The sequence below is a fragment of the Silene latifolia genome, chromosome 6 (assembly GCF_048544455.1).
Source record: "Silene latifolia isolate original U9 population chromosome 6, ASM4854445v1, whole genome shotgun sequence".
Classification (NCBI taxonomy): Eukaryota; Viridiplantae; Streptophyta; class Magnoliopsida; order Caryophyllales; family Caryophyllaceae; genus Silene; species Silene latifolia.
In genome coordinates this window covers 98,092,159-98,118,807 of record NC_133531.1, presented here as the reverse complement: position 1 = coordinate 98,118,807, position 26,649 = coordinate 98,092,159, and the positions used below count along the sequence as shown (strand labels likewise).

The 26,649-nt window shown below is 35.1% G+C and overlaps 1 protein-coding gene across 1 annotated transcript; it reads right to left on the bottom strand.

The window, feature by feature from the left end:
• Positions 1-23,316: 23,316 nt before the first annotated feature.
• Positions 23,317-25,482, bottom strand: LOC141588393 (uncharacterized). Its single transcript, XM_074409837.1, has one exon. The coding sequence runs from the start codon at positions 25,480-25,482 to the stop codon at positions 23,317-23,319; it is 2,166 nt and encodes a 721-aa protein (XP_074265938.1).
• Positions 25,483-26,649: the final 1,167 nt, after the last annotated feature.

Genomic DNA, 26,649 nt, shown 5'->3' with positions numbered 1-26,649 from the left:
GTTTCACAACCGACACGAATGTCTTACTATGTTTGCCCAACGCACGAAGGGTCTATCCTCGCTGCTCTCCTCCTCGTCCCTTTTATTCCATTCATCTTTGTCCTCATCTTCCTCCATTTGGTTCTCCTCATCCTCAACATTACTTGCTTCATTGCCTCCCCCGCCGCTCCGGACGTACCTTCTCCATTTCCACCTCCTTGGGAGGCATTGCCAAAGGAGCTCCAACTAGCATAGTGAGGCCCCGACCAAGGACCAAGAAAATGGCCATCACCATGCTGGATCCTCGTATCTCATTCCGACAGGTCGTTTCCATAAGCTCTAAAGACACGGGAGGTATTTCACTCTCCACACCAATATGTAAGGCATATTCCTCACACCTCGATTCCAAGACATCTCATGCATATGCCTCATCACAAGGTCGTTGTTCACACGTTGAATAAGGTCCGCCATATGTTAGTTTGGGCATAGTTCTGCGGTTTGGGCATATCCTCTGGTTCGAGTTGGTGGTGGCATGGGCCTAGAGTGGGATGAGGGGGATTGCGTAGACATGAGGCTAGTTGGTGGTGGGTATATTTTCGTCGCACGCCCTCATTAACAACCGCTAAAGTAAACTCCCAAGGAATGATACATGGTTGGGGCGGAGGATGGGGCGGTCTGAAATCACTAACTTGCCATATCTTGAAAAATTTCCCTTCCGGGGGATGCCTTCTGAAACAATCCCCATTCTCTCTCCACAAATAAGTACACTTTTCCTCCCCATACACTAGCCATTGGAAGCCCTTTAGAATTTTATATAAAAGTACGACATCTTAGAAGAGAAGGGTCTATCTACCTCTCCAAATTCATAGATTAACAAGTTCTTGGCCAACCGAGTCGCCAAGGCAACACAATCCAAAAAGAACACTTATTTGATGTGGCCATCTGTACAAGTGCATAACCCACTATAGCCACGGGGTTTTCCACATTGAGTTTCTCGCGATAGGTATTAAGATACGCACTCAAGAGTAACACTTATGTTGAATTGAACTTGCTCACATCATTCCTCCAAAAAATAAGAAGTGTCAAAAGGCGTAAGAAGATCATAAAAATGGGATATTCCACGTCATTAGTTTTTATGGCACTCACCGCGGTATGTTGGTTACCCCGGTATGTTGGTTACCCATATATAGATCAATTTACCTAATAGCCTTTATATCCTTCTCTTTCTTATCATGCTCATGTCCCAGCATCTGACTTATCCCAAAATGTCATTAAATCACTCCTTAGATAGGTGTAAAGGGGTGTTCTTAAGTTAAAAACATGTCGAAGGGTCCTCTTTATGGTAGAAAAATGAACTCAAAAACTAAAGTGTAAGGTTCCAGTAGCTTATCTCCTCTGGGTTATATAAGCCCTCAAGTCCAAGGAGATTGAAGATGTACGACACTTCCTCCTCAATACCCAACGCTATTAATGCTCCAGCCGACACACACTTAGTCGCGACAAAATGCCTCTCCACTAACACAAGGAAAGTGTTCCATTGAGCTTCGCTTTCAAAATCATTACCCGCGAATCCCAGAGATATGATGACAGGTGGTGCCTCCAGTTGTTGGCGTGGTTGTTTCCTAACGATTGCTCCTTGCGACAAAACCGTTTCTCATAATAAGATATAGGATAGAAAAGTTAAGAATCAAAGCTTAATTGGAAGTGGAATAAGGGTCTACGACATCTTTAATTGATTAAGGACAACTTGGAAAAAAAGTTAGACGTGGTTTCCATTTAATTTTCATCAAACCGAGGTTTACTCAAAACACAAAATTTCCGGAAAATGAAAATTGCAAAATTATACCACAATTTAATCCCAATTAAAACTATGAGGAGCAAATTACAGGTTATTACAGATATCCCTCTTTAAAAGAACGTCGTCCCGGAAGTTCACCAAACTACCCAAAACCGACATAATTCATACCAATAAAAATGCTATCTTTATTAACTAAAGATAACCAATCGTATTCAAACACACATAAGTAAAATATTGCTACTAAAGATTTTAGTAGTATCACATTCTATCATCCTAAAAACAAACTTCGTTCCGAAGTTTCCTGATAAATACATTATTAAAACACTACAAATATCTTAAATTCCAACAAAAGAAAACATTAATATTCCCAAATCTATCTACTAGATAGTTATGCTTCTCTCATTTCCCTTACACTTTAGTAGTTGCTCTATTGGACTTCCCACCATTGTTATGGCCGTCGCCATTGCCTCTTCTATTGTTGTTGCTTCCCTGGTTACTCCATTATCGCATATTCATATTGCTCTCGATATTTGATATTGAGGTTTGATAGTTCCCTCGGTGTCCATAACCTCTAATTCCATTGCCAAACCTTGATGTATGTTGATCTGCATTCTTGTGCCTTATGCCCGTATTTGCCACAAGACTAGCACGCATGCATTTATGGATCACCACCTCAATGGTCAGCTCCCATGCTCCCTCCAAATCCAAATCCATAAGAGGTATAGTTCTGAAATTGGACACTCTTTGGCTTCATATTTCCTCCTTCACTTCTTGTCTCAGTTCTTCTCTTCTCCTCCTTCCCTTTCTTCCCTTTTTTCTCCTTCTTTTCTTCCTTTAACATATATGCAATTCTCTCAGCAGCCCTAGCTCGCTGATAAACATCATCTATTTTACTAGACTCACCAGTTGCACGTCTCTTCTTGAGGGTAGTAGTTAAACCCTTCTCAAACCTTAATACCAAACTCTCATCTGTAAATTTCAAATCAGACACATACTCAACCAAATCTATAAATATATTGTGGAGAACTGAAATTCACCCACGCAATGTTTATTTTCAAAAAAAATTACATTTTGAAAGAGGCACCACTAAATTTTTAAATGGAATTTAGAAATAAATTTAGAGATTTCTAATTGGTGTGAGATTACGTGTTACGAATTTTAAATAATTTCATTATAAAAACACCCAACCCTGCCCGTTCCAATAACGACCTCTACTAATGGAAAAGGATGACTATTTTGGTTATGAGCATATGTACGAATGCATACATTTGTTTAGTTTCTAAGTATGTGAATTTCATTCTATGTCGATTTAATACAAACAAACTTGTTATGTTTTTTTAATATGCGCATTCATGTCAAGTAAAAACGAAAACAAAGGGAGGGATAGAAGCTTTCTTACACTTAGCATAAGATACAATAGCAAACATTAGTCGTTAGATTACAAAAACATTGCAACAAAACCAACAATCAAACAACAACAAACACAGTCGAGACAAACACAACATGACACGCAATTCTAGGTGTCATACAAGGCTCAAACACGGATCATGCAAGGCCTAATCTAGGTCAGGTCGGGTTTCATACAAGTGATATGCAATAATGTAAAGCATACGATTTGATACAAAACAAACAAGAAATAAATTTAATTGAATATTTCAAAAGCAATTAACATGTGACAAGAACAAACAATGGGGAATAAAATTCATATCTAAATAGCCTCTAATAATCATGATTCTCATGTTATTCATTGCACAAATTGATAGATCAAATAAACATGCCAAGCTTGATTAAACGCATTAAGGATTTTTATTAAATCTTAATCAAAACAAATAAACTTAAACACGTAAATCTAACATGTGTAACATACCAATCATACATAAACTTAGACTAATCTATGTCAGGAAAAATGTGACTGTAATACTCCGTATTATAATTATATAATAATAATATTGTATTATATTTAGCGAGTTATGTTGAGACGGAATAATATAATAATGTAATAATAATACGATACATGTATGTATGTATATATATATATATATATATATATATATATATATATATATATATATATATATATATATATATATATATATATATATATATATATACACCATACTAGCTACCCACATACATATACCCTTGACCCTACCTTATCCACCCAACCCTATCCATTTGTAATCCATAATAATCCACAAAATATAAGGGAGAAGAGAGAAAGAGAGGAAAAAGGAGATTCTGTCACCGTGCCTCAAGATCGGAAGGTAAACCACTTTGTACTAGCTTTTATGTTATTATTTTTATATCGTCGACTCACACGTGACTTAAACCCGTCGTGTGACCCACCGTGACCACCATAGGACCGTCATTGACCGCCCATAAGGGGTTTGACCGAGCATTTAAATGGGTTTTGGGGGTTTATGTTATGCGGGTTAGGGCTGGGTTTTTGAAGAGGTTTCGTGCGAGTTTGGGTTCGGGTTTTGGGTGGTGGTTGTCGAGGGAAGAGAGGGGAGTTGATGGGTGGTCATGGTTGGTGGCTAGGGTGGCTGTGGCGGTCGGGATCTGGGTTAGAAAGAGGGTGTACGGACGGGTGGTGTTGGTTGTGTGTCGCGTATTGTTTGTTATTGTTGCCATGTTTGTCGTTGTCGTGGGTGATGGTTCCCGGTATGGTAGCCACCCTTGGATCTACCGTGATTAGGGCGGCACCATGGTGGTGGTGGTGGCAGCCGCGGTAGTGTTGGGTTGTACGTGAGAGGGGTGGCTCGAGTGGTGTTGTTGGTGTTGTTGTGGTGTCGGTTGTGGTGGGGCCGTGTGTGGCTGCTGCTGGCCGTGGCCACCATGGCTAGTGGTGATGGCCCACGGTGGCAGCGATGGTAGTGGTATTTGGGGTTTAAGTCGGGATGTGTATAGTATAAGTCGGGTTTTATTTAATTAATACATTCGTATTTCTTTAATCGTATACATATTTGTATAATGTATTAGTATATTGATATGTATTGGTGTAAATATATTAGTATATTATACGTATTTGTATTCGTATTGAATTAGTATATTTATACGTATTTGTATGATTATATGACTATATTTATACGTATTTGTATTATTATCGTATTTTAGGAAATGAGTTTTGTGAGACGGTTTTACGAGACGGGCCTAGCTTGTGTGACAGATTGATTATGCGAATTTTCTGTGAGCTAGATTAATCCTACTCAATTTCAATATATTTATATGGTTGAGTAAGTCGGCATTGATTAATCATTTGCATTATAACATGATATTGGATTAGAGGATTGGATGAATCGAGGATTGCCATATTGTGGGGTATTTGCATTTATTCTACTTGTCATGTGTATTGGCTAATATGACGGCTCTGACTGTTGGTTGTTGTTGAGGAGACGGGAGACGGTTGGGAGACCGACTTCCGATTGAGTCGCCTCTTGGAGCTTCCTACTCCAAGAGGGATGTTCACATTAATGACTTGAGTTTAGAGGGACGCGTGTGGTTGAGACACAATGTCTGGTAGGGGATCCGTTTGGCTTTCGGACCCGGTACGTTTGGGCGTGTCCCGGTACCTGTTTATGGTTATCGGTATGTCTGGGCGTGTCTCGGTACCAGTGTGATTTACGGTATATCTGGGTGTGTCCTGGTACCATGGTGGAGGTTGTTGGACAGTGGCTCATTCATATCATAGTTATGTTGTAAGTTCACACTCAAGTCGACTCACACGTTATTTACATTAATGAAACTGACGTTTGTGTGTCTGTGTCTTGTCACCTATCTCTTTTGGGGTGTCCTGTGTCGATCCATACGATATCCTCTGGTCATATGGGGAGCAGGTGATCATCAGGTTATTTGGAAAGTACGCGGGAGACCGGACGAGCTTGATGATATCACGAGACAAGTCTAGTGGGCTAGAAGAGTATAGATATCACGAGTTGTATTTTGTTTATTCATTTGATTACGCTTATTTAATTCATTAAACATTACATTAATAAAATGTTCATGATTGTACTTTTGAAACACTACCTCAGGAAACCGAGATAGTAACGCTCCTATTATCTTTGCCCAATAGTTGGACTGTTACAAAGTGGTATTAGAGCGACGATTTTGGGAACCTAAAACCAATGAACCAAAAAAGACATTAGGAGAGTCTAAGTAAAATAAACCCGACGTGAGTATAATAGGAGATCGGTTTTGGATGGGTAGCATTTAAATAGGTTTTGGGGGTTCATGTTATGCGGGTTAGGGCTGGGTTTTCGAAGGAGTTACCGATCAGTTTGGGTTCGAGTTTTGGGCGGTGGTTGTCAAGGGAAGAGAAGGGAGTTGAGGCGTAGTCATGGTTGGTGGCTAGGGTGGCTGTGGTGGTCGGGATATAGGTTAGAAAGAGAGTGTACGGACGTGTGGTGTTGGTTGTGTGTCGCGTATTATTTGTTGTTGTTGCCGTGTTTCTCGTTGTCGTAGGTGGTGACTGCCGGCATGGTGGCTGCCCTTGGACCCACCAGGGTCAGGGCGGCACCATGGTGGTAGTGGCAGCTGCGGTAGTGTTGGGTTATAAGTCAGAGGTGTGGCTCGAGTGGTGTTGTTGTGGTGTCGGTTATGGTGGGCTTGATGTGACTCATATTTGAGCATATTTAGTCCCCGAATTAACCTCGTTCCTATACTTTATAGTGCATAATTGGGTCATTTATTATCTTTAGTTTTCCATTTTGCATATTCTTTCAGGTTTTGTTTCCTTGGTAGGAGAGGAGAGCAAACCTTACATTTACATGGCAAAATGGAGCTAAATTGATCGCATTTAATGACAAAGAATCAAAGAAAAGACAATACTAGACGGCCTATGTAGATAATAAAGTGAAAAGGGCAATGACGAAAGGATCCTTGCATCCCCGGATTGATCCTCGCGGATTATGAAGAAAGAAAAGAAGAAAAGTTGTCTGCCGTGGGATCCGAGAGGATCAAAGAAGATCTGAGCATCTCCCTTCACCACCATCCGAGCATTCCGTGGGATCCATGGGACGGTGGTTACTAAAATTATTCAATCTAATTATGGTTGTTCTTGGGGTTGTCACAAGTATAATGGGTTGATGATTCTAATCTAATAAAAGCAATAAACAAGCAACAAAAGGAAAGATGTAAACAAATGACTAAAAATGCTCGGATATCATGGGTTCATAAGGAAATCATGGGAGTTGATCATACAAACATGTTCTCAATTATAAGCAAGCAATTATTGTTGTAAAGGGACCGAGTTGGTGTATGTCTTACGGTTCTTAGGAAGAGTTGGGTCCCGGAGCCGAATCGATTAGATTGTACAACACCTACAAGTCCACTTACTTTCCCCCTAATCACTTCTATACATGGTCTAACAAGACTTGAGTTGGTTTATATCTTACAAGTCAAGTTGAATAGATAAGAGATGGGTGTAAATACAAGGATTCATAGGCTTAGCATTTCATCAAACATAACATGTGCATAGGTTGACATCACAACAAGCAAGCAAATTAATTATGTGAACATATTAGATTAAGCATGAATCAATCCCCATGTTGGTTTCCCTAATTACCCATTAATCCTAGATAAGAGACTACTCACTCATTATCAAGTTTGACATGCTAACAAGGTTGTCAATCATATTGACAAGGCAAAACATGATGAACAAGTAAGAAAGATTAACAATAATTAAAACAAGGATAATTAGAATTATACCTATGGAGATTCCAAAATAATAATGCAAAGAATAATAGAAGTATTTGATGATTGATGGAAGGTTTTCAATCTCCCAATAAACCCAAATGATATTCTAATTACACAATAATAAACTTGAACAATAATTAAAGGAAAGATTAATGTGTGATTTGTGGAAAGATTAAAGAGTAATCTATTCTAACCTACTCCTAATGAAAGCTTAACCTAATTTAAAGAAGGATTGAATTAATCTAAAAAACATGATTAAGAGAGCTTTACAAATGGGGTATATATATTAGTGCATCATTAGGTAAAGTAAGGGTAAATTAGTAAATAACAATGCTAATTGTTGAGTAGGGAATAGCTCCTCTCAAGAAAAGATGCGGGTCTCCTTTTAGCTAGTCTTTCAAAAATATGCGCGGATCATGGTTCATATGGCAAGGAAAAACTTCCAGTCCAGCAATACGCTCGTCCCGTGCTGAAAACGAGCATCCTGAGCTTCAACCCGAGCGGGTTCAACTTGTCCCGAGCAAGTTGAGCTGTATCATGCCTTACTTGAGGTCGGATTGTAAAACGGACGTCATTTTTCATCCGGACTCCTATTGGAGTGATTCAAAAGCCTAGATCACTTGAGTTTTCAACGCCGTTTCATCTAGCATACTTTCATAGCCAAAGGAGCACCTCTCGGTTTGGTTTCGAGCAATTTCTTCTTGTAATGCCTTGCTTCTCTTCATCCTTACTTTAACCCTATGATCCTTCTATATACTCTTTATTCCTACATCCTTGGTCATCATTCTTGCCTCCTTTTCATACTTAGTCCATCAAATATCGTCAACAAGCTTTCAAATATGCACGAAAGACGGGAATTTCCGCCTTATTATCTTCCTTCCTACAAAACATACGAAATGCACTAGGAAAGCAAAATAGAAAGCATTTGACAGATAAAATGGCTATGAAATGTTATAATAGTATGCAAAATAGGCTAAATTAAGGGACTAAATGTGTGCAAATAATGTTCACATCAAATATCCCCAAACCGAACCTTTACTCGTCCCGAGTTAAGAGGTGACTAAAACTAGACCTTTATTTAAACTATCCTAATAATATAACCGATGTGAGACAATTAGCGGGTCTCACTCCGCCTCTTCAACTCGCAACAAGACAAGCATAAGGTAGGATGCCTTCTTGCAAGGCAAGGTGGGTCTTGCCAAAATGGCGACACATCCAAGCATTAAAACACTCAAAATTAAGTAATGGATGCATCTACAAAAGAATAGCCACTTTTCTCATCTAAGTGGCAGAAATTATCTAAAAGGGAAGCAATTCGAGGGTACACACTCCTTCATAGATGCAATTTCTTCAAACTACTAAATCTAGAAGGATAACAATAAATCACCTCCAAATTGTGTCAAGCTAGGGTACCTTTGTCCTCAATCGTTAAATGCTTTTGTCAAGAATAGACTTCCTATGGTGTTAGAAACACTGGAGGATCGCGGAATCCCCCCTCTTGCCTAGACAAGAAGAAGGGTCGTCCCCTCTCTACCATGCACAAAAATGGATACGATGGAAAAAAGGATCGATAGTATTTGAGTTTCTGTAACACCCCGTATTTTATTAAGTTGGATAAAATTCTTTTAATTGCTATTTTGAATTTAATTACATCATTTAACGATTTATATATTTATGCTTAGCTAATTAATTAATTTCATCATAATTCGATACGTTAATTTTAATAATCATTAATAAGTTTATTTAAAGTTAGTTCGAGTTTATTGAAATTAGTTCGAGTTTATTTATTTAATAATTTCCGTTTCTTTACGAGTCCTTATGAAAGTTGTTTTAAGTGAACCCGAGATGGATTTTGGGAACAAAACCGTCCAATTAGCTATTTTGAGCTTATTTCACTAAATTAGCAATTTTTTATTAATATCCGTTAGTTTCGTAAAAATCGCTAATAATTCCGTTTCAAGCCGATTTCTTATTATTTACGTTAACTAGCTGAGTTTATTTTATTTTCACTCATTAAATTTATTTGTTATCGATTCTGTTTTATTACTGAAACTTTTATTTAAATCGGTTAAATTTAACTCGAAACGGTTTTAATAAATATCGAAGTTACTTAACGATGAAGAAACGTACGTATAATAAATAGCAGGCAGGCAAGTTGCTCCCTCATTTCTCACGCATCATTCTTCTTCTCCCTTCCTTTTTCTTCTTTTCGTTCTGTTTTAATTTTTATCAGATTGTAAATTGATCCTGCCACTCCGTTTGTCATCCGTTATCAATTATTTTCGTTCCATATTGCTCCTCTCGTCGTTCTCGTCATTCCGATGTAAGTAACATTCAGTTTCGTCATGTATTTTTACAAACCCAATTTATATTTTCATCTTTATTTATTATAAGACGGTTGTATGTACTAAAATAGACGGTCTTGTAGAAGATTTGTTAGTCATAAATGATTAGTTCAATCGGAAAAAGGGTAACAATTATGGATTACTCGATATTACTTGTAAAATATGTTTATTTCGAATCTTTGGTTAGTCTTTTTATAATTAAGACGGTGTATAATTATATATAGGGATCCTTATGGATGTTAATTAGTCAGTTGTATAGTTGAGACGGTGTATACTGATATGTGGAGATGATTGAGACGGTGTATACTGACCTCTAGGGATCATTTGGGATGCTAGCTAGTAAGTGGTATATTTAAGACGGTGTATCTTTGACATGTATGGATTGTTTTGGGTGATAATTGGTGTGTTTTATAGTTGAGACGGTGTATCCTGACATGTAGGGATTGTTTTGGGTGATTTGGACTCGTGTTGGGCGATTTTTGTAGTCTTTAGGGTCATTTTTGAGTTGCTTTATACTTGTGGATTTCCGCTCTAAAACCGTTTTAAATGCTGACTTAGTTGGCTCAGCTAGGACTGTTTTTAAGCGCGAGAATGGAGTCTTAAGGGGACGATTGGTACTCTGTTTTGGGCAGGGACGAGAGCTGTCATCGTGGGTTTTCACTTTGCATTTGAGGACTGAAGTTGGGGTCGAACTTAGGCATCTTTTGGGTTCTGTTTTGGACTGATTTTTGGGTCTGGTTATGAAGTAGGGTGAAGGGTGGCTATGGGTAGTCGGGTGGTGGTCGTGTCGGACTCCCAGTGGCCTAGCGTGGCTTTGGCCGTGGCCTAGCTAAGTCACGAGTTTGAGGCCATGTGTAGTTAGTGGTTAGGCCGAGTTTGAGGTTGTCATAATAACTTTTGAGCCGTGTCCATAAATTGTTTTGACGCTAGTTTGGTTTATTTAAAATATAATTAAATTAATTTCCGTCTCATATTTTATATAAAGATAATTCGTTAATATCGTCCTTTCACATAATTATTTTAGGTGGCTCATATGTGGTTGAAGAGGAAGAGTAATTTTGGGTTTTAGAAGCTTTCTCAAGTTCTTACTTGTCTCTTTGCTAGCGTAAGGTAACTATTCCGAGTTACTCGACGAATTAATGTCACATTAGTAGTTAATGTTGTGCCTGTTGTTTGTTAAGTGTTTAGGTGATTGATAATGTGTTACTTTCGTTTTTCACATGATAGAAATTAGAAATAGCATGAGAATTATATAGTGATAAATTTTGTGATTTGGGCCAAAGTAGGCCAAGACTCTGAGCTGGGCCAGATTGACCGAACGAGTTTGGTCAAACTAGGTTTAAACCGGTCAGCCTCGATTTGACCGATGACCCGTTGCGGGACTCGGGTCGAGGGTTTGTCTTTGAGGTAAGATTGGTTGTTATTGGAGGTTTTATGTTATGCCTTGATATTTGTAATTATCATTTCACATGTTGGTTGTTGGATGCTTTGGATGCCTTGTGCTTGAGTCTTGTTTGCCTTTAGCCATTTTAGTTTATTCTCATAGACTATGATATTGATGGTTAACTATAATTTGGTTATTGATGACATTGAGGATATGGTTGGATTGTCTGCTGAATAGACATTTATATCGCCTTTCACATGATAGAATGTTAGCATTTATGTTAGTAAGTTGGACTCTTTGCCCCTCTTATGGTTAATTGGGTATCCTACTTGTCTTGTGTGGTGTGGGCTAAAGTATTCAAGCTGGGACTAGCTGGGACTAGGTCCTAGGTGAGTATTTCGGCCTTCATCATAGATAGGTCATTATAGTCTTTGACGAGTGTATGTTCACCGCTTAATAGCCTTTGTGTTCCCGACTTGGTGGGTTTATATCCAAGTTGGGGCATGACCTCGTTACTTATTTTGATAGTAAGTGGTCAGCTTAAGTACTAGCCAACCCTTTGGTGGACTCCTTAGGGTACTCACTTTGTTTTAGAAAAAGTGTGGGTCTTGGGTGCGGTGGTGTGTATCCGCATGTCTAGGTCTGCGCAGATTTTAGGCTAGGGTTGTGTTGTGTCTTGGCCATGTTTTGATAGAACCTCTGAGCCAAGATACCGGTTCGATTACCTTCCCTACCTCGTGGTATAGACTCGAGTTCTGAGTGACTATTGACGGGACTAAGAACTTATGCCTGTCTTTGATATATTGCCCTTTCTTGTTTGATGATTCTATGAATCATAGAAGGTGAGATGCAAGCCGGCTATGGTTGATAGAGTTTGGATTCCTTGATGTTATGTGATTCACATGATAGTGTAGTATGAGTCGGTCTAGTATTCACATGCTAGGACTATGTGGCATTATATTGTTGTTCACATGATAAGCACGATTGTCTAGCATCTATATGCTAAGGCAGTGTGTGATTCGTATTCATATTCTTATGTTTACATGTTATATTAATTATGACATTTCGTGGCTTGGAGAACTCGGAGTTACTCCCCACTGACTGTGGCTTTCGTATTTGTATAAAATGCGAATGACATGTAGGTGATGCATATATGGGGTACATGGACGAGCTAGCGAGCAAAGTAACCTTGGAACCTAGATTGGCTTTATTTTATGACCCTTAAATACTTTTTATGTCACATACATTTTAGGGACATATGTCTCCCTCCTTACATTTGGTTGTATAATTTGCTATTCGCGACTTTAGCGATGGTTATGTTTTGAAACTTCTAGTTAGACCTTGTATGTTTGACACCTTCCAATTTGGATATCTTTATAACAGGTTCAGGTTTTAAAATTACAGATTTTTACCCAATTGAACCTATTACAAACATATCCATGCAGTTTTATTCTAGAATTACGTGTTTACTTTTCCGCGATAAATGAGGGTGTCACAGTTTCATTCGGGAGTTTGCTTTTGTTGTTTGTTTTTCCCTCCAATTTTTTGTGGCATATAACATTTGAGAACAATTTCTTGCCATTTCTTTTGATTTTTGGCATTTCAATACTTGACAATTTTCAACTTTTCGCATTTTCTTTTGAACATTTTCAAAGTCACCCCAATTTGTAACGAGGGTGCCTTATATTTGAAGCATAGGAGTTTTCATTTTTGTTACTCCTCTTTTCTTTTGATGCAATTTGCAAACTTTTTGACATTTCATTTCATTTCTCAAATTTGAACAATTTTTGTGCTCATTCCTTTTAATGACAAAATGTATGGTAGAACATGGATGAATGATGGTTTCATGGTTTCAAGGGTCACCTTGGAATAAACGGTAGCCAAGGAGTTATCACACCAAAAGGTACTCTTAACTAGTCCTTAATCCATGGGTCAAAGGATACTAGCATGACACATCCTAGGGTGTTTTACAAGCATTCTAACAAGCAAAGTCTTAAGAAGAAAAAGTATCTACTAAGGCCTATATACACTTGTCAAGCTTCCCAAATAGATGGTTTCACAAACTTTTCCTAAATGCAACTACATGCCATGATGCAACTAACATTTATACATCCTAATGCATATGCTTCTACCAACTAATATGCCAAATAATCTAAATGCAAGTCCTAAATTCACATTGTTTATACCGCATCAATCAAAATAAATCCACATAGTCATTAACATAAAGTGGAAAAGGGAGATTGGAAAGATCATACCATGTGGTCTTCAATATCCTCATATCTCGGATGTGGCGTAGTCAATCAATGTGAACAAGGATGAACAAACACAATATATACAAAACAATATATACAAGACTATACTACAAAGGAAATGAACTTGTTTTTGGTTTTTTCAATTTTTCAACTTTTTTTGTATTTTGTTTTAATGAAATTAAACGACATATTTTTGTGATTTTTCGAAAATTTTCAATTTTTATGCATTTTTGGAATATAAATTCACATCCCTCACTTTATTTTGGATATTGTACTCAATGTACATGTAGGAGTAGGAATAAAAAGGAAATACATATTTTTGAATTTTTTGATTTTTTTGAAATAAACTACAAATGCAATGATATGATATGAATGAATGCATGCTCTAACTAAATGCAATTCTATATGGCATATATAACAAATGAATGCAATCTAAACTATATGATGCATGATTTCTAGTAAACTATGGTCACCCATGATCAAACCTCCCCAAACCGATTTAAACACTATTTCTAGTGTAGAAATGAATAGGTTTGGTCATTAGTAACTATGCATGAATTCTAATCTATATGCAACTATCTACATGAATCATGTGAGATATAATATAATGCAAACTAATCTAATCATGTGAGATATATTACAATGCAAACTATACTATATGAACTAACTAATGTAAATGTAATATGAAATATAATATAAGTGCAAGCCTAAACTATATGATATATGTATGTTGCTTCATGGTTTAACCTCTCCAAACCGATTTTAAACACTATTTGTAATGTAGGAAGAAAGGGGTTTAATCATGAGGCAAATACATAAATGCAACTATACATGAGAGACAGGGAAAGAAAAGGGTTCTTACAATCATTGTAGGAGATGAAGATGGTAGATAGGAAGCATATATAGCCTGACACGAGCCAAATGAGAGAAAAAGATGAATTTTAGCCTGAACCCGCTCTGGTTAGGATTGACACGCTCAGGTTGACAGTGAACCCGCTCCAGATGAAATGAACCCGCTCGGGTTGGCAGTGAAGACGAGCATTTTCTTCAAAATCTGCGCGGATTCTTGGTCAGAGAACTTTTCTTCTTTTCTTGTCCTTCAACCCGCTCGGATTTGTCTCGGGATGCTCATCTTTTTTGAAATTTCGACCCAACACCTTTCTCATGATAACAAATTTACTCACAAGCCCAAATTATCCATTTTCTTCATTCCTTTACATTTTTCATCTTCTCATTTTCATTAATTTCCTTCAAAAACTCAATTAAAATATGAGATCCCTCCCTTTCTTCTCTCATGCAATTAAATGAATGCAAAACTACACTAAATGCACACACACACACAGAGATATATATATATATATATATATATATTTATATATATATATATATATTTATATATATATATATATATATATATATATATATTTATATATATATATATATATATATATATATATTAGAGGTTATTAAGAAACTCCATCAAACCAAAGATTATCAATAAACAATTTCATGGAAGATTATCACTAGTACTCAAAGCACGTAGAAGTCGGTCAAATTCTTGGGAGTGAGATATAAATAGGCATGGATAACAACACAAGATTATGCAATGAAATAATGTCCAAGTAAAAGACCGAACAAGCATGTGAGGAACATTATGACAAAAATTATAGGAGATGTGATGGATGGTAAGAACATGAAATGGGCAGTTGGTTGGAAATTCTCTCAACTCATCCTCCAAATAGTCAAAATCACCACATTCAATGCAAATGATCTCATTATCATCTAAGGTGATTTCAAGGGTGTCTATTTGAGGTTCCCAAATGTCCTCATCATATTCATTATCCCAACAAGGACCATTATCAAAGGAGTTGTCATAACAAGGCTCACCAAGTTCAACACAATTGTCTCCCTCTAATATGTCATCCTCAAAGGGTGAGTTTTCACTCAAGTTCACATACATATCACTCTCACTTTGCCCATTAACATCAAATTCCATGGAAATTAGGTTCATTGAATTGGTACATAAGAAGATTAAGGTGACGGCACCCAAGTATTGGTTTCAAAATCAAGAATGTACTCCTCCTCCTCATCACTCTCTTCATCTATCACACAATCTTCCCAAGGAGGGGCAAATTTGTGAACATAGTGGGTTGGCTCAAGGTTATAGGAAGGCTTCTCATTCTCACAAATCTCATTTTCATCATAGTTTTCCTCAATGAATTTTTGAAATGTGGTTTTTATCGCTTCCATACCTTCCTTGACACTTTAAAATATGTCATGTATAGTTTGCTTGAGACAATAAATGGTCATGAACTCAACAAATTCCCAAAATTCCTCACAACTCATCTCACAAATCTTACCACCACTCAAGTGAAATGTCAAGTTGCGGGTTTCAAGGTTCATGTCATTATAAACAACACAACATGCTTCATAATTTGAAAGAGTAAAACCATGATGCCAAGCATGCGTCATATAATCTTTAAATCTTGCAACATATTTATTAAAAGACTCATTTTCATATTGCCAAAAGTGAATGTAGACATGTTGAGCATGTGAAACAGAACAAGTACAAGAAATAAAACTCCCAAGGAACCAAGATTCCTCAAGAAGAAGCACAACTAAAACTAGACAAAAGAACAATTCAAATACACAACACCGTCCCCGGTAACGGCGCCACTTTGATGGGTGATGTCGTCGGGTCCCCCAATCAAACACATTTATAATTATCAACAAACAACTAGTTAGTGGTAAGTCGAGGTCGATCCATGGGACGGTGGTTACTCAAATTATTCAATCTAATTATGGTTGTGCTTGGGGTTGTCACAATTATAATGGGTTGATGATTCTAATCTAATAAAAGCAATAAACAAGCAACAAAAGGAAAGATGTAAACAAATGACTAAAAATGCTAGGATATCATGAGTTCATAAGGAAATCATAGGAGTTGATCATACAAACATGTTCTCAATTATAAGCAAGCAATTATTATTGTAAAGGAACCGATTTAGTGTATGTCTTATGGTTCTTAGGAAGAGTTGGGTCCCGAAGCCGAATCGATTAGATTGTACAACACCTACAAGTCGACTTAATTTCCCCCTAATCACTTCTATGCATGGTCTAACAAGACTTGAGTTGGTTTATATCTTACAAGTCAAGTTGAATAGATAAGAGATGATTGTAAATGCAAGGATTCATAGGCTTAGCATTTCATCAAACATAACATGTCCATAGGTTGACATCACAACAAGCAAGCAAATTAATTATGTGAACATATTAGATTAAGCATGAATCAATCCCCATGTTGGTTTTCCTAATTACCCATTAATCCTACCTAAGAGACTACTCACTCATTATGAAGTTTGACATCTAACAAGGTTGTCAATCATATTAACAAGACAAAACATGATGAACAAGTAAGAAAGATTAACAATAATTAAAACAAGCATTAAGAGAATTATACGTATGGAGATTCCAAAATAATAATGCAAAGAATAATAGAAGTATTTGATGATTGATGGAAGGTTGTCAATCTCCCAATAAACCCAAATGATCTTCTAATTACCCAATAATAAACTTGAATTACTCAATAATAAACTTGAACAATAATTAAAGGAAAGATTAATGTATGATTTGTGGAAAGATTAAAGAGTAATCTATTCTAATCTACTCCTAATGAAAGCTTAACCTAATCTAAAGAAGGATTGAATTAATATAAAAATTTGATTAAGAGAGCTTTAAAAATGGGATATATATAGTAGTGCATCATTAGGTTAAGTAAGGGTAAATTAGTAAATAACAATGCTAATTGTTCAGTAGGGAATCGCTCATCTCAAGAAACGATGCGGGTCTCCTTTTAGCTAGTCTTTCAAAAATATGGGCGGATCATGGTTCACGTAGCAAGGAAAAACTTCCTGTCCAGCAATACGCTTGTCCCGTGCTGAAAACGAGCATCCTGAGCTTCAACCCGAGCGGGTTGAATTTGTCCCGAGCGGGTTGAGCTGTATCATGCCTTACTTGAGCTCAGATTGTAAAACGGACGTCATTTTCTCATCCGGACTCCTTTTGGAGTGAATCAAAAGCCTAGATCACTTGATTTTTCAACGCCGTTTCATCTAGCATACTTTCAGAGCCAAAGGAATATCTCTCGGTTTGGTTCCGAGCAATTTCTTCTTGTAATGCCTTCCTTCTCTTCATCCTTATTTTTAACCCTATGATCCTTCTATATACTCTTTATTCCTACATCCTTGGTCATCATTCTTGCCTCCACTTAGTCCATCAAATATCGTCAACAAGCTTTCAAATATGCACGAAAGACGGGAATTTCCGCCTTATTATCTTCCTTTCTACAAAACATACGAAATGCACTAGGAAAGAAAAATAGAAATCATTTGACGGATAAAATGGCTATGGAATGTTATAATAGTATGCAAAATAGGCTCAATTAAGGGATTAAATGTGCGCAAATAATGTTCACATCCTGAAGCAAGAAGATCTGAGCGTCTCACTGACAATCCGCTCGGATCATACCCCAGAGAGCCCGTGCCAGTTTCTAAGACGCTCGGATCATGGCGAGGCTAGAAAAACGGAGATGCTCATTTCCTTCCAGAGGAGCACTTCCTCAACTTTTCTTGAGGATTTAATAGTCATTTAAGCCCTTAGTAACCCTAATCCTTGTACCTAATCTTTAGTATAAATACCCCATTGTACTACTTGGATTAGGATCTTATCTTAATCTTATCTTAATGCTATCTTAATGCAATCTTAATACTCTCTTAATACTTTCTTAATCATTCCTTAATCTTGTAATCAACTCTTAATCTAGTCTTAATACAAATCTCATTACTTAATCTTTCCTTAATTTCTCTATTGTTCTTCATTTATTTTGGGTAATTAGAAGATTATTTGGGTTTATTTGGAGGATTGACAACCTTCCATCAATTATCAGGTACTTCTATTATTCTTTGCTTTATTATTTGGAATCATTTTCATAGGTATATTTCTCTGTTAACCTTGTTTAATTATTGTTAATCATTTTCATTTGTTTATCATGTTTTGCCTTGCTAGTATGACTGACAACCTTGTTAGAATGTTAAACTTGATAATGAGTGAGTAGTTTCCTTAACTAGGGTTAATGGGGAATTAGGGAAAACCAACATAGGGATTGATTCATGCTTAATCTAATATGTTTTCATAATTATTTGCTTGCTTGTTGTGATTCCAACTTATGCACATGTTATGTTTGATGAAATACGAGCCTATGAATCAATGCATTGTTTACCCATCACTTATCTTTTCAATGAGGCTTGTAAGACATAAACCAACTCGAGTCTCATTAGACCATGCATATAGTTGGATAGGAAGGATATCTCCCATCTATAATGAGAATTTGTGTTACTTCATACCAATCGAAATCCACACGTCTTTTATGGAGTTCAATTTATTAAAATAGATAGTTATTGAAAAACCAAATCATTTTTCTCTAATCTGTCTCTTCCCTTGCGCTTCATATTTTGAAGAATTTGATTTTACGGGCAATTGAATAAGAAGATTCAAAACTTCCGTCTTCACTGATCCTTTGTAATGTATATCATATACTCATTGAACATAGACGTGCAAAAATCAAAGCAAATATATATATATGTTTTTAGTCGCAAGTAAAATGTACTTCCTTCGTCCCATTTATTGTTTACCTTAATTGATTACAATATCTTTCACAAAGAATAGAAAAAAGATAAACAAATGATTGAGATGGAGGAAATTGAGGAAATTTTAACGTACAAATTCTCTAAAAAACCCTATGAGGGTGGTAGTAAGTATTAAGAATAAATAATGACCTTGCGAGATTAGTATAGAAAAGTACCATCGTGAAAAAACTTATCAAGCAATGTATATAGTAATAAAGATCTTCATCTTCCACATTAAAGCCAAAATTTTATAAAATCTCATAAAATTAAACAACAACAACAACAACAACAACAACAACAACAACAACAACAACAACAACAACAACAACAACAACAACAACAACAACAACAACAACAACAACAACAACAATAATAATAATAATAATAATAATAACAATAAGATAAAAAAAACTAACTAGGTTTTCATCTTATTTGATCGAGTCGTTTCATTTTACTCCATGTGCCATAAATGTTTACATATCTTACTCCAACCATGTAATTTGAATATCTTGGGTGTTCATGAAAGACTTTGGTGAAAGATTATGGGTGTTATGCGTTAAAATGGTAGCATTTGTTATGATGCATAATTTGATATGTATTTTGTTGATTTGGCCGAGATTTTGGACGAAAATCGTTACTCCATATCATAAAAATAACAACCGGTGATCGATAATTTATAAAATATAAAGATTTCAGGTATTTGACAACTGTAATATAACTTGCCTTTTCTTTTACGGTTGATTCTCTCAAATGAAGAAGGAAATATATATGCCTATATGGGATTATGTGTGAATGTGTGATAATTGCCGTTTTCATGCCTTCAAGTCCTAAATATATGCACGGTTGATTTGATGCAAGTTTTCAAAGTTGACCTTTTTTTTTATGAATGTGTTGAATAGATTAAGAATTTTTTAAAGCAGGCAATAAATCAAGTATTAAATACGTCTAGTGTATTTATAAAGCAAGTGGATAAACTCATATAAATTGAAATTGAAAATTTGACGAACTACTATTTTACTTTTAACACGTGGTAGAAGCCATATGTCGATGACACGTGGCGGATGGTTTCTGCTTTAATGTAATACTAGTATGGGTGCCCGGCTTCGTTCGGGCTACCTGTATTTAGAATTAAAATATATTTTCAATTAACTAAAACTATTTTAAAGTTGCATAACTCATAAATATTAGTAATATATTTTTCTATGATACGGAGTATATATCTTAAAATTACAGTGAAATAAATTATGAGACAAATTCACTACTCCCGCTATTAATATTTTACTTAAATCGATTGCTTAGCTAATTTTTCATATATACTCATTTTGTTCTTAGAATTGTTACTTTTATTACATTCGTTATTATTACTTTTACTTTCACTATTCCCGCCGTAATTATTGTTACCAAATTATTATTACTTTCAATACTTGTACATTAATATTGATAATTTCACTACTCCCGTTGTTACTTCTGTTATTTTCACTACTCCCGCTCGCTGCTAATATTGTTACTTTGACTATTCAAATGAATGATTACTATCTCATTACTATATCCAATGTTACCACAAATATTTTCATTACTAACAGAATTACTTTTACTCTTTAAGTATCCAATGAGTGATTACTATATCCAATTAAGGTTACTTTTATTACTCTCAGTACTCGAAATAAATATATTACATATATGCATTAAATATATTACATATATATGCATTAAAGTAACTAAGTCGAAATAATTATGGAATATTAAATTTTTTGGAAATCTAGCTTGATTTATTTACTTTTTAATAGTTTCCAAAATATAATATACTTATATTATATTTTTTATGTTAAAATAATTAACATCTTTATACTAATTAATACTATAAGCGGAGCATGTTTATTTAAAGGTAGATTACCATATTCTGTGTTCTCTAAATTTATACTTTTAACCAATCTATATAGTATTTACATTGAGGTCCCTTTAGCAGGTCAATTGCACGATGCTATCGATTTAAAACTATATAGTATAATTAATTTGTATAGATTTCTTTAATTACATTGAAGTCCCTTGGTTTCTGGAATTAATATATAGTACTAGGTTTGGTGTCCGGCTTCGCCCGGGCTATATCTATTTACCGTTAAATTTTATTTTCAATGAAATAAATTATGTTGGAGTTGTCTAACTCACACGTTTACTATTAGTAATATATATTTTTTCTATGACATATCTTATAATTATAATGAAATGTAAAATTTATTTTCAAATTATGAGACACGTTCTCTACCCCGCTATTAATATTATTACTTTCATGACATTTTTTGTTAATATCATTACGTTCACTACTCCCGTGATTACTATTGTTTCTTTTACTAATTCCTCTATTTTTTTTTTGTTAAATTCATTATTCCCGTTAATTTTATCCGCCCTATATTTAAATAAATAAAATATTTCTTGAGTCGATTGGCTATTTAATTGTTCATACTTTTTCTCATTGTTACCATTGTTACTCTCACTACATTCGTTATTACATTCACTACTCCCATTGTCATTATTATAACTGTCAGTACTCTCACATTAATACCGTTAATTTTATTAATCTCGTTGCTGCTACTATTACTTTTACTACATTTAACTTAATTTATAATTCTATGATGATATTAATTAATTCCATAAGTGAGGCGTGTTAATTTTAAGGAAAATCACTATATTATTGTGTTTTCTAAATTTTATTACTTTAATTTAATGTAGTTTCCATAAATATTCTTCATCAAGGCATGTTTATATTGTACTTTTAACCAAAACTATATAATATTTACATTGAGGTCCCTTTATCAGGTCCATCACACGGTGCTATCGATTTAAAACTATATAGTATATTTAATTTGTATAAATTTCTTTAATTACATTGAAGTCCCTTGGTTTCTGGAATTAATATATAGTATTGACTAGTATTGGTGTTCGGCTTCGCCCGAGCTACCTCTAATTACCATTAATTTTAGTTTTTCATTAAATAAAATTATTTAAAGTTGCATAACCCATAAATTTATCAACAATATACTTTTCTATGACATATACTAAAACTACGATGAAATAAATTTTGAGACAAATTACTACTTCTGTTATTAATACTTTACTCTTATTAATGAAATAATACTAATGACATTTCATTACATTCCCGTAATCATTGTTACTTTCACTACTCACGCCGTAATTATTGTTAGTGTCACTACTGACGCATTTATATTGAAAATTTCACACCGTAATTTGAATTATTTATAACCTACTTATATTATGTTTTTGTATGTTAAATACTCTATACATCTAATAAACTATAAAGTTTAATAAAATTGCATAGATTTTAAATTTAATATATAATTTTATGATGATAATAATTAATACCATAAGTGTGCGTGTTTATACTAATTAATTATTTTATTTTAAGGAAATTGATTATCTTCTAGTCTTCTATAAATATTTAGGAAAATTATCAACTATCTTCTCTGTTTTAGTCCCCTTGAAATTGACCATCTTAATTAATTATTTTATTTTAAGGAAATTGACCATCTTAATTAACTATTTTATTTTAAGGAAATTGACCATGTTTTAGTTTCTTACAAATGTTTAGGAAAATTACCAAGTTTCTATCTAATATAATTTAACTCAAACTATATAATATTTGCATTGAGATCCCTTAATCGGGTCCATCACACGGTACTAGTGATTTAAAACTATATAGTATAATTAATTTGTATAACTTTCTTTAATTACATTGAAGTCCCTTAATTTCTGGATTTAATATATAATATTGATATGATGATATATGATACTCCCTCCATCCCGGACAATTGTTGTCCTTTTGTTTTGGCACAAAGACCAAGGAAAGAAGAGTGAACCAATTACTAAATGACAAGTGGAACAAAATGAGTATAAATGATTAAATTGTTCATCAAGTTCATTTTTAAAATAAAAAGGACAACAATTCACTGACACACCCCAATATGGAAAAAGACAACAAATCATTCTAATACTTGTATAACATCTTGTTAAAACAAAATAAGACACACGGCATAGAAAAGGGAAGGAAAATTACATAGATATGCAGACATTTTACATTAACAAATATTCAAAGTAAATAATACAACTCAATAAAGAAAATGGTAATAAGAAATTTCCATTCCGAGAGAATTAAAAGAATCTATAATCAGGGTGACTGATCATCCAAAGGAGAGCGAAGAAAATTAGGTTGATTCACTTGAGAGAGTATTGGTTTCCTGGAGCATCCTGCATGTGTGAGTAACGCCCAGAGGTGTGTGATAAACTCTCCTCCAACGCATAAGCTATTTGCATGTGCGTTAATGGCGTCATCATGATTTGCGAGGGCCAAGTACAACAATGTTTCTGTCCAAAACTCTGCTAGTGTTCTCCACAAATTTGGTTGTTGTTGGAGTTTCTCCTTTAATTGTAGAGCTTCTTCTAAGATAGAATTACGTATATTTAATACACCGTTACAACCCTCCTCTTCATCTCCCAATGTATCCATTTCAATCTCCTTGACTGCATCGTCAAACTCACACTGTGTTGTGTAAATATGATCATCTAACATTTCGGGAACCATGGCCACTAAATATGCACAATAATTTGAAATGATTGTTGCTACATGAAATTCATTGTCATAATTTGAGGTAGGTGATGTCTTTTTTGTATCATTTTCAATAAGACTAGTAGCAATGTGCCAAATTAAGATTACCCGAGATTGTTTTGTTACGTTCTTTACATAAGAACATATGACTTCTTCTTCCACCTTGTTATCTTCTAGAGAAGAAACACCATAAGTTAATTTGCCTTCATGCTTATCAATAAAACTGGCGATAGCTTTGACCATCCAATTTTTCATATCTGGTGTCAAATCTATGTACCAGTTACCAGCTTGACCCAACCTTGGGAGGTCAAAGTAACTTCCGATCCAACATCCGACCCAGATTGACATTGGAATCTTTGCATAGCATTTCAGAATCGAGTATTGACTAATTTTTCTCTTTGTGAATGTGCTAAAACAAAAGAAGCTAAGTCTCGGACGAGGTATAAGGAAACCTATTTTGATCACCCATTGTACAAGATGAGTTGCACCAAAGGTGGTTTTATTATCTAGGAGTGAACAAGTGTACATAACCTTGGCCCATTTAGAAGTGAGAAATACACCACTTTGCCAAAATTCGATAATAAATATGGATAGTATGACAAATCGGGTGAATCCCGTGTCTAACACCTCCCCACGTAACACAACGTAGAGCAAGTTCTTATCTTGAGGGCGGTATCTGACTAACAAGGGAATGGCAAGCCAGAAAAATAGACATGTGATACAAAGATGGCGCAACTTCTTCCATATTCCTCTAACATATATGACATAGTAATTGGTAAAGAAGTAGTCATATAAAAAGTCAAGCTCTTTCTCAACAAGGGCGAAAGAATGGTCCGAAATACTAATACCCCCAGGTCCACCCCCGAAAAATTTGGTGTCCACGTTTTTATAGCCAGCTATTTTTGAAAGAAGAATAGAAAACATAGCAAATGAAATACAGGTGTTTTGAAGATCCTTACCGACATTATTGCCCACCAAAAATGTTTCATTTGAGCCTAGGACCTTGTGTAATGTGATCAGGTTAGAGTCGGACAGATCAACATCGGTTGATCTCGACCAATATTTTGATCGTTTGGCCGCCACTGTTTGTGCTTCTCGGACCCCCACCAAAAAATTTTCAAACGAAAATTTATTGATCACGCCTGCCTCCTTTTGGTAGTTGGTAAAATCAGAAATAATTTTGGTTGCTCGAGAGGCCCCTTTAGACGATTTGGTAGCGTACGACAAGGCGAGACTTCTCTCTCTTAGCTTTAAGACGACAACCCAAAAAATAACCACCATGGGTACAATTACTTGTGGGGCAGCCAAGCTTTTATAAAGGGAACTTATAATCAAAGACCAAACAACCAAGTAGTCAATGATGAGCCGCTTCTTGCGGTCCTCGTTGTCGCCAAGAGAGTAGCAACTGACCTCATTGCTAACAGCGGCTAAGTACGCCAAGAAAGCCACCCAAAAGACGTATAGATCATTGGATTCACCGGTTGAGTTCATGAGACCAGGGATGAAAGATATTAGATAGGCCGTGGCTATGAATAACTTGGTGCATACGAGTCTCATACTACTGTTGCCTCGAGGTCTAAGGCGGCCTAAAACCAAGATCGCGGCGAACAGTATGAAGGTTATAAATATAGTTATTTCAATGTTTACATGTCGTTGCAAGAGGTTTTTTCGAAGAAGGTCTTCCGGAGGAAGAAATGGTGGTGGTGGAGGGAGTGGAGCTTCAACCATCTTTTGATTATGAGATGGTGTGAAATAACTTTTTTTTTTTTTAGGGGATTTTAGACAGTTGAATTATGTTAAGTCGATGAGGGGATTAGAAAATTTAGTAGTTTAGATTGGTATGTGACTATCATGATGAAGAGCTTAATATATATAGTGCTCCGTAGTTCAGGATGCTACTTGTATTATTTAACAACCGTCTACCGGAAGGACATATAAGTCGTTTATTATGAGAACAATGGTTATATTTAACTACGGAAGAACATACAGGATGGTGGATGTTATTATTATGATAACAACTACTATTGATGCTCGATCCGCTCGGGTTATTCTATTTACGCTTTATTTAAATTTTACTTTTTTATAAAATAAAGGTATTTTGGACTTACCTAACTCATACATTTACTATATAAAATATTATTTATATGATATATCTTGAAAATATGAAGAAATAAATTTATCAATAAATTTTAAGATACGTTCACTACTCCCACGGTTAATATGATTATTTCCACGACATCTCTTGTTAATAGTGCTATGTTCGCTATTGTTTCTTTGATTACTCCTTATATTTTTACGATTAAATTCATTGTTTCCATTATTTTTATCAAACTTATATATTTAAATAAATAAAATATTTTCCTTACATCGATTGGTTAACTAATTGTTCATATATGCATCAATCAATATATATACTAGAAATATGAACTTTTCGAGCGATATTATTGGTTCAAGTTTGGTGAATTATTTAAGTTTAAAATATTGAAATAAGATAAATATATAGTAGTACTTAAATGTAAACTATTGAAAAGTTATCTACTTAAATCGGTAAAAAAAAAATAATAATTAATATCATCATATTATAAACAAACTAATAACACCTACCTCCAATGCTATATATACATATTCATTATTCACGTCATAATTAAATTCAACGCTCTTCATTTACCATTCAACTTTCTATGTAATGTTAACACCTTTTTAATTTTAATTGTTTATCATCATTTTTGGCGAGTTTGTATATTCTATTGTTGAGTCAAATGTGTATGTACTACTTTTACATTGAGCCATGTTTCTTGATTTGTTGCTAGCAGTGGTGTGAACCTCAAACTCCAGTCTATGATTATTTGATTGAGCGAATTTGCTCCTTGCGTTTTGTAATTAAAAGTGCTACAT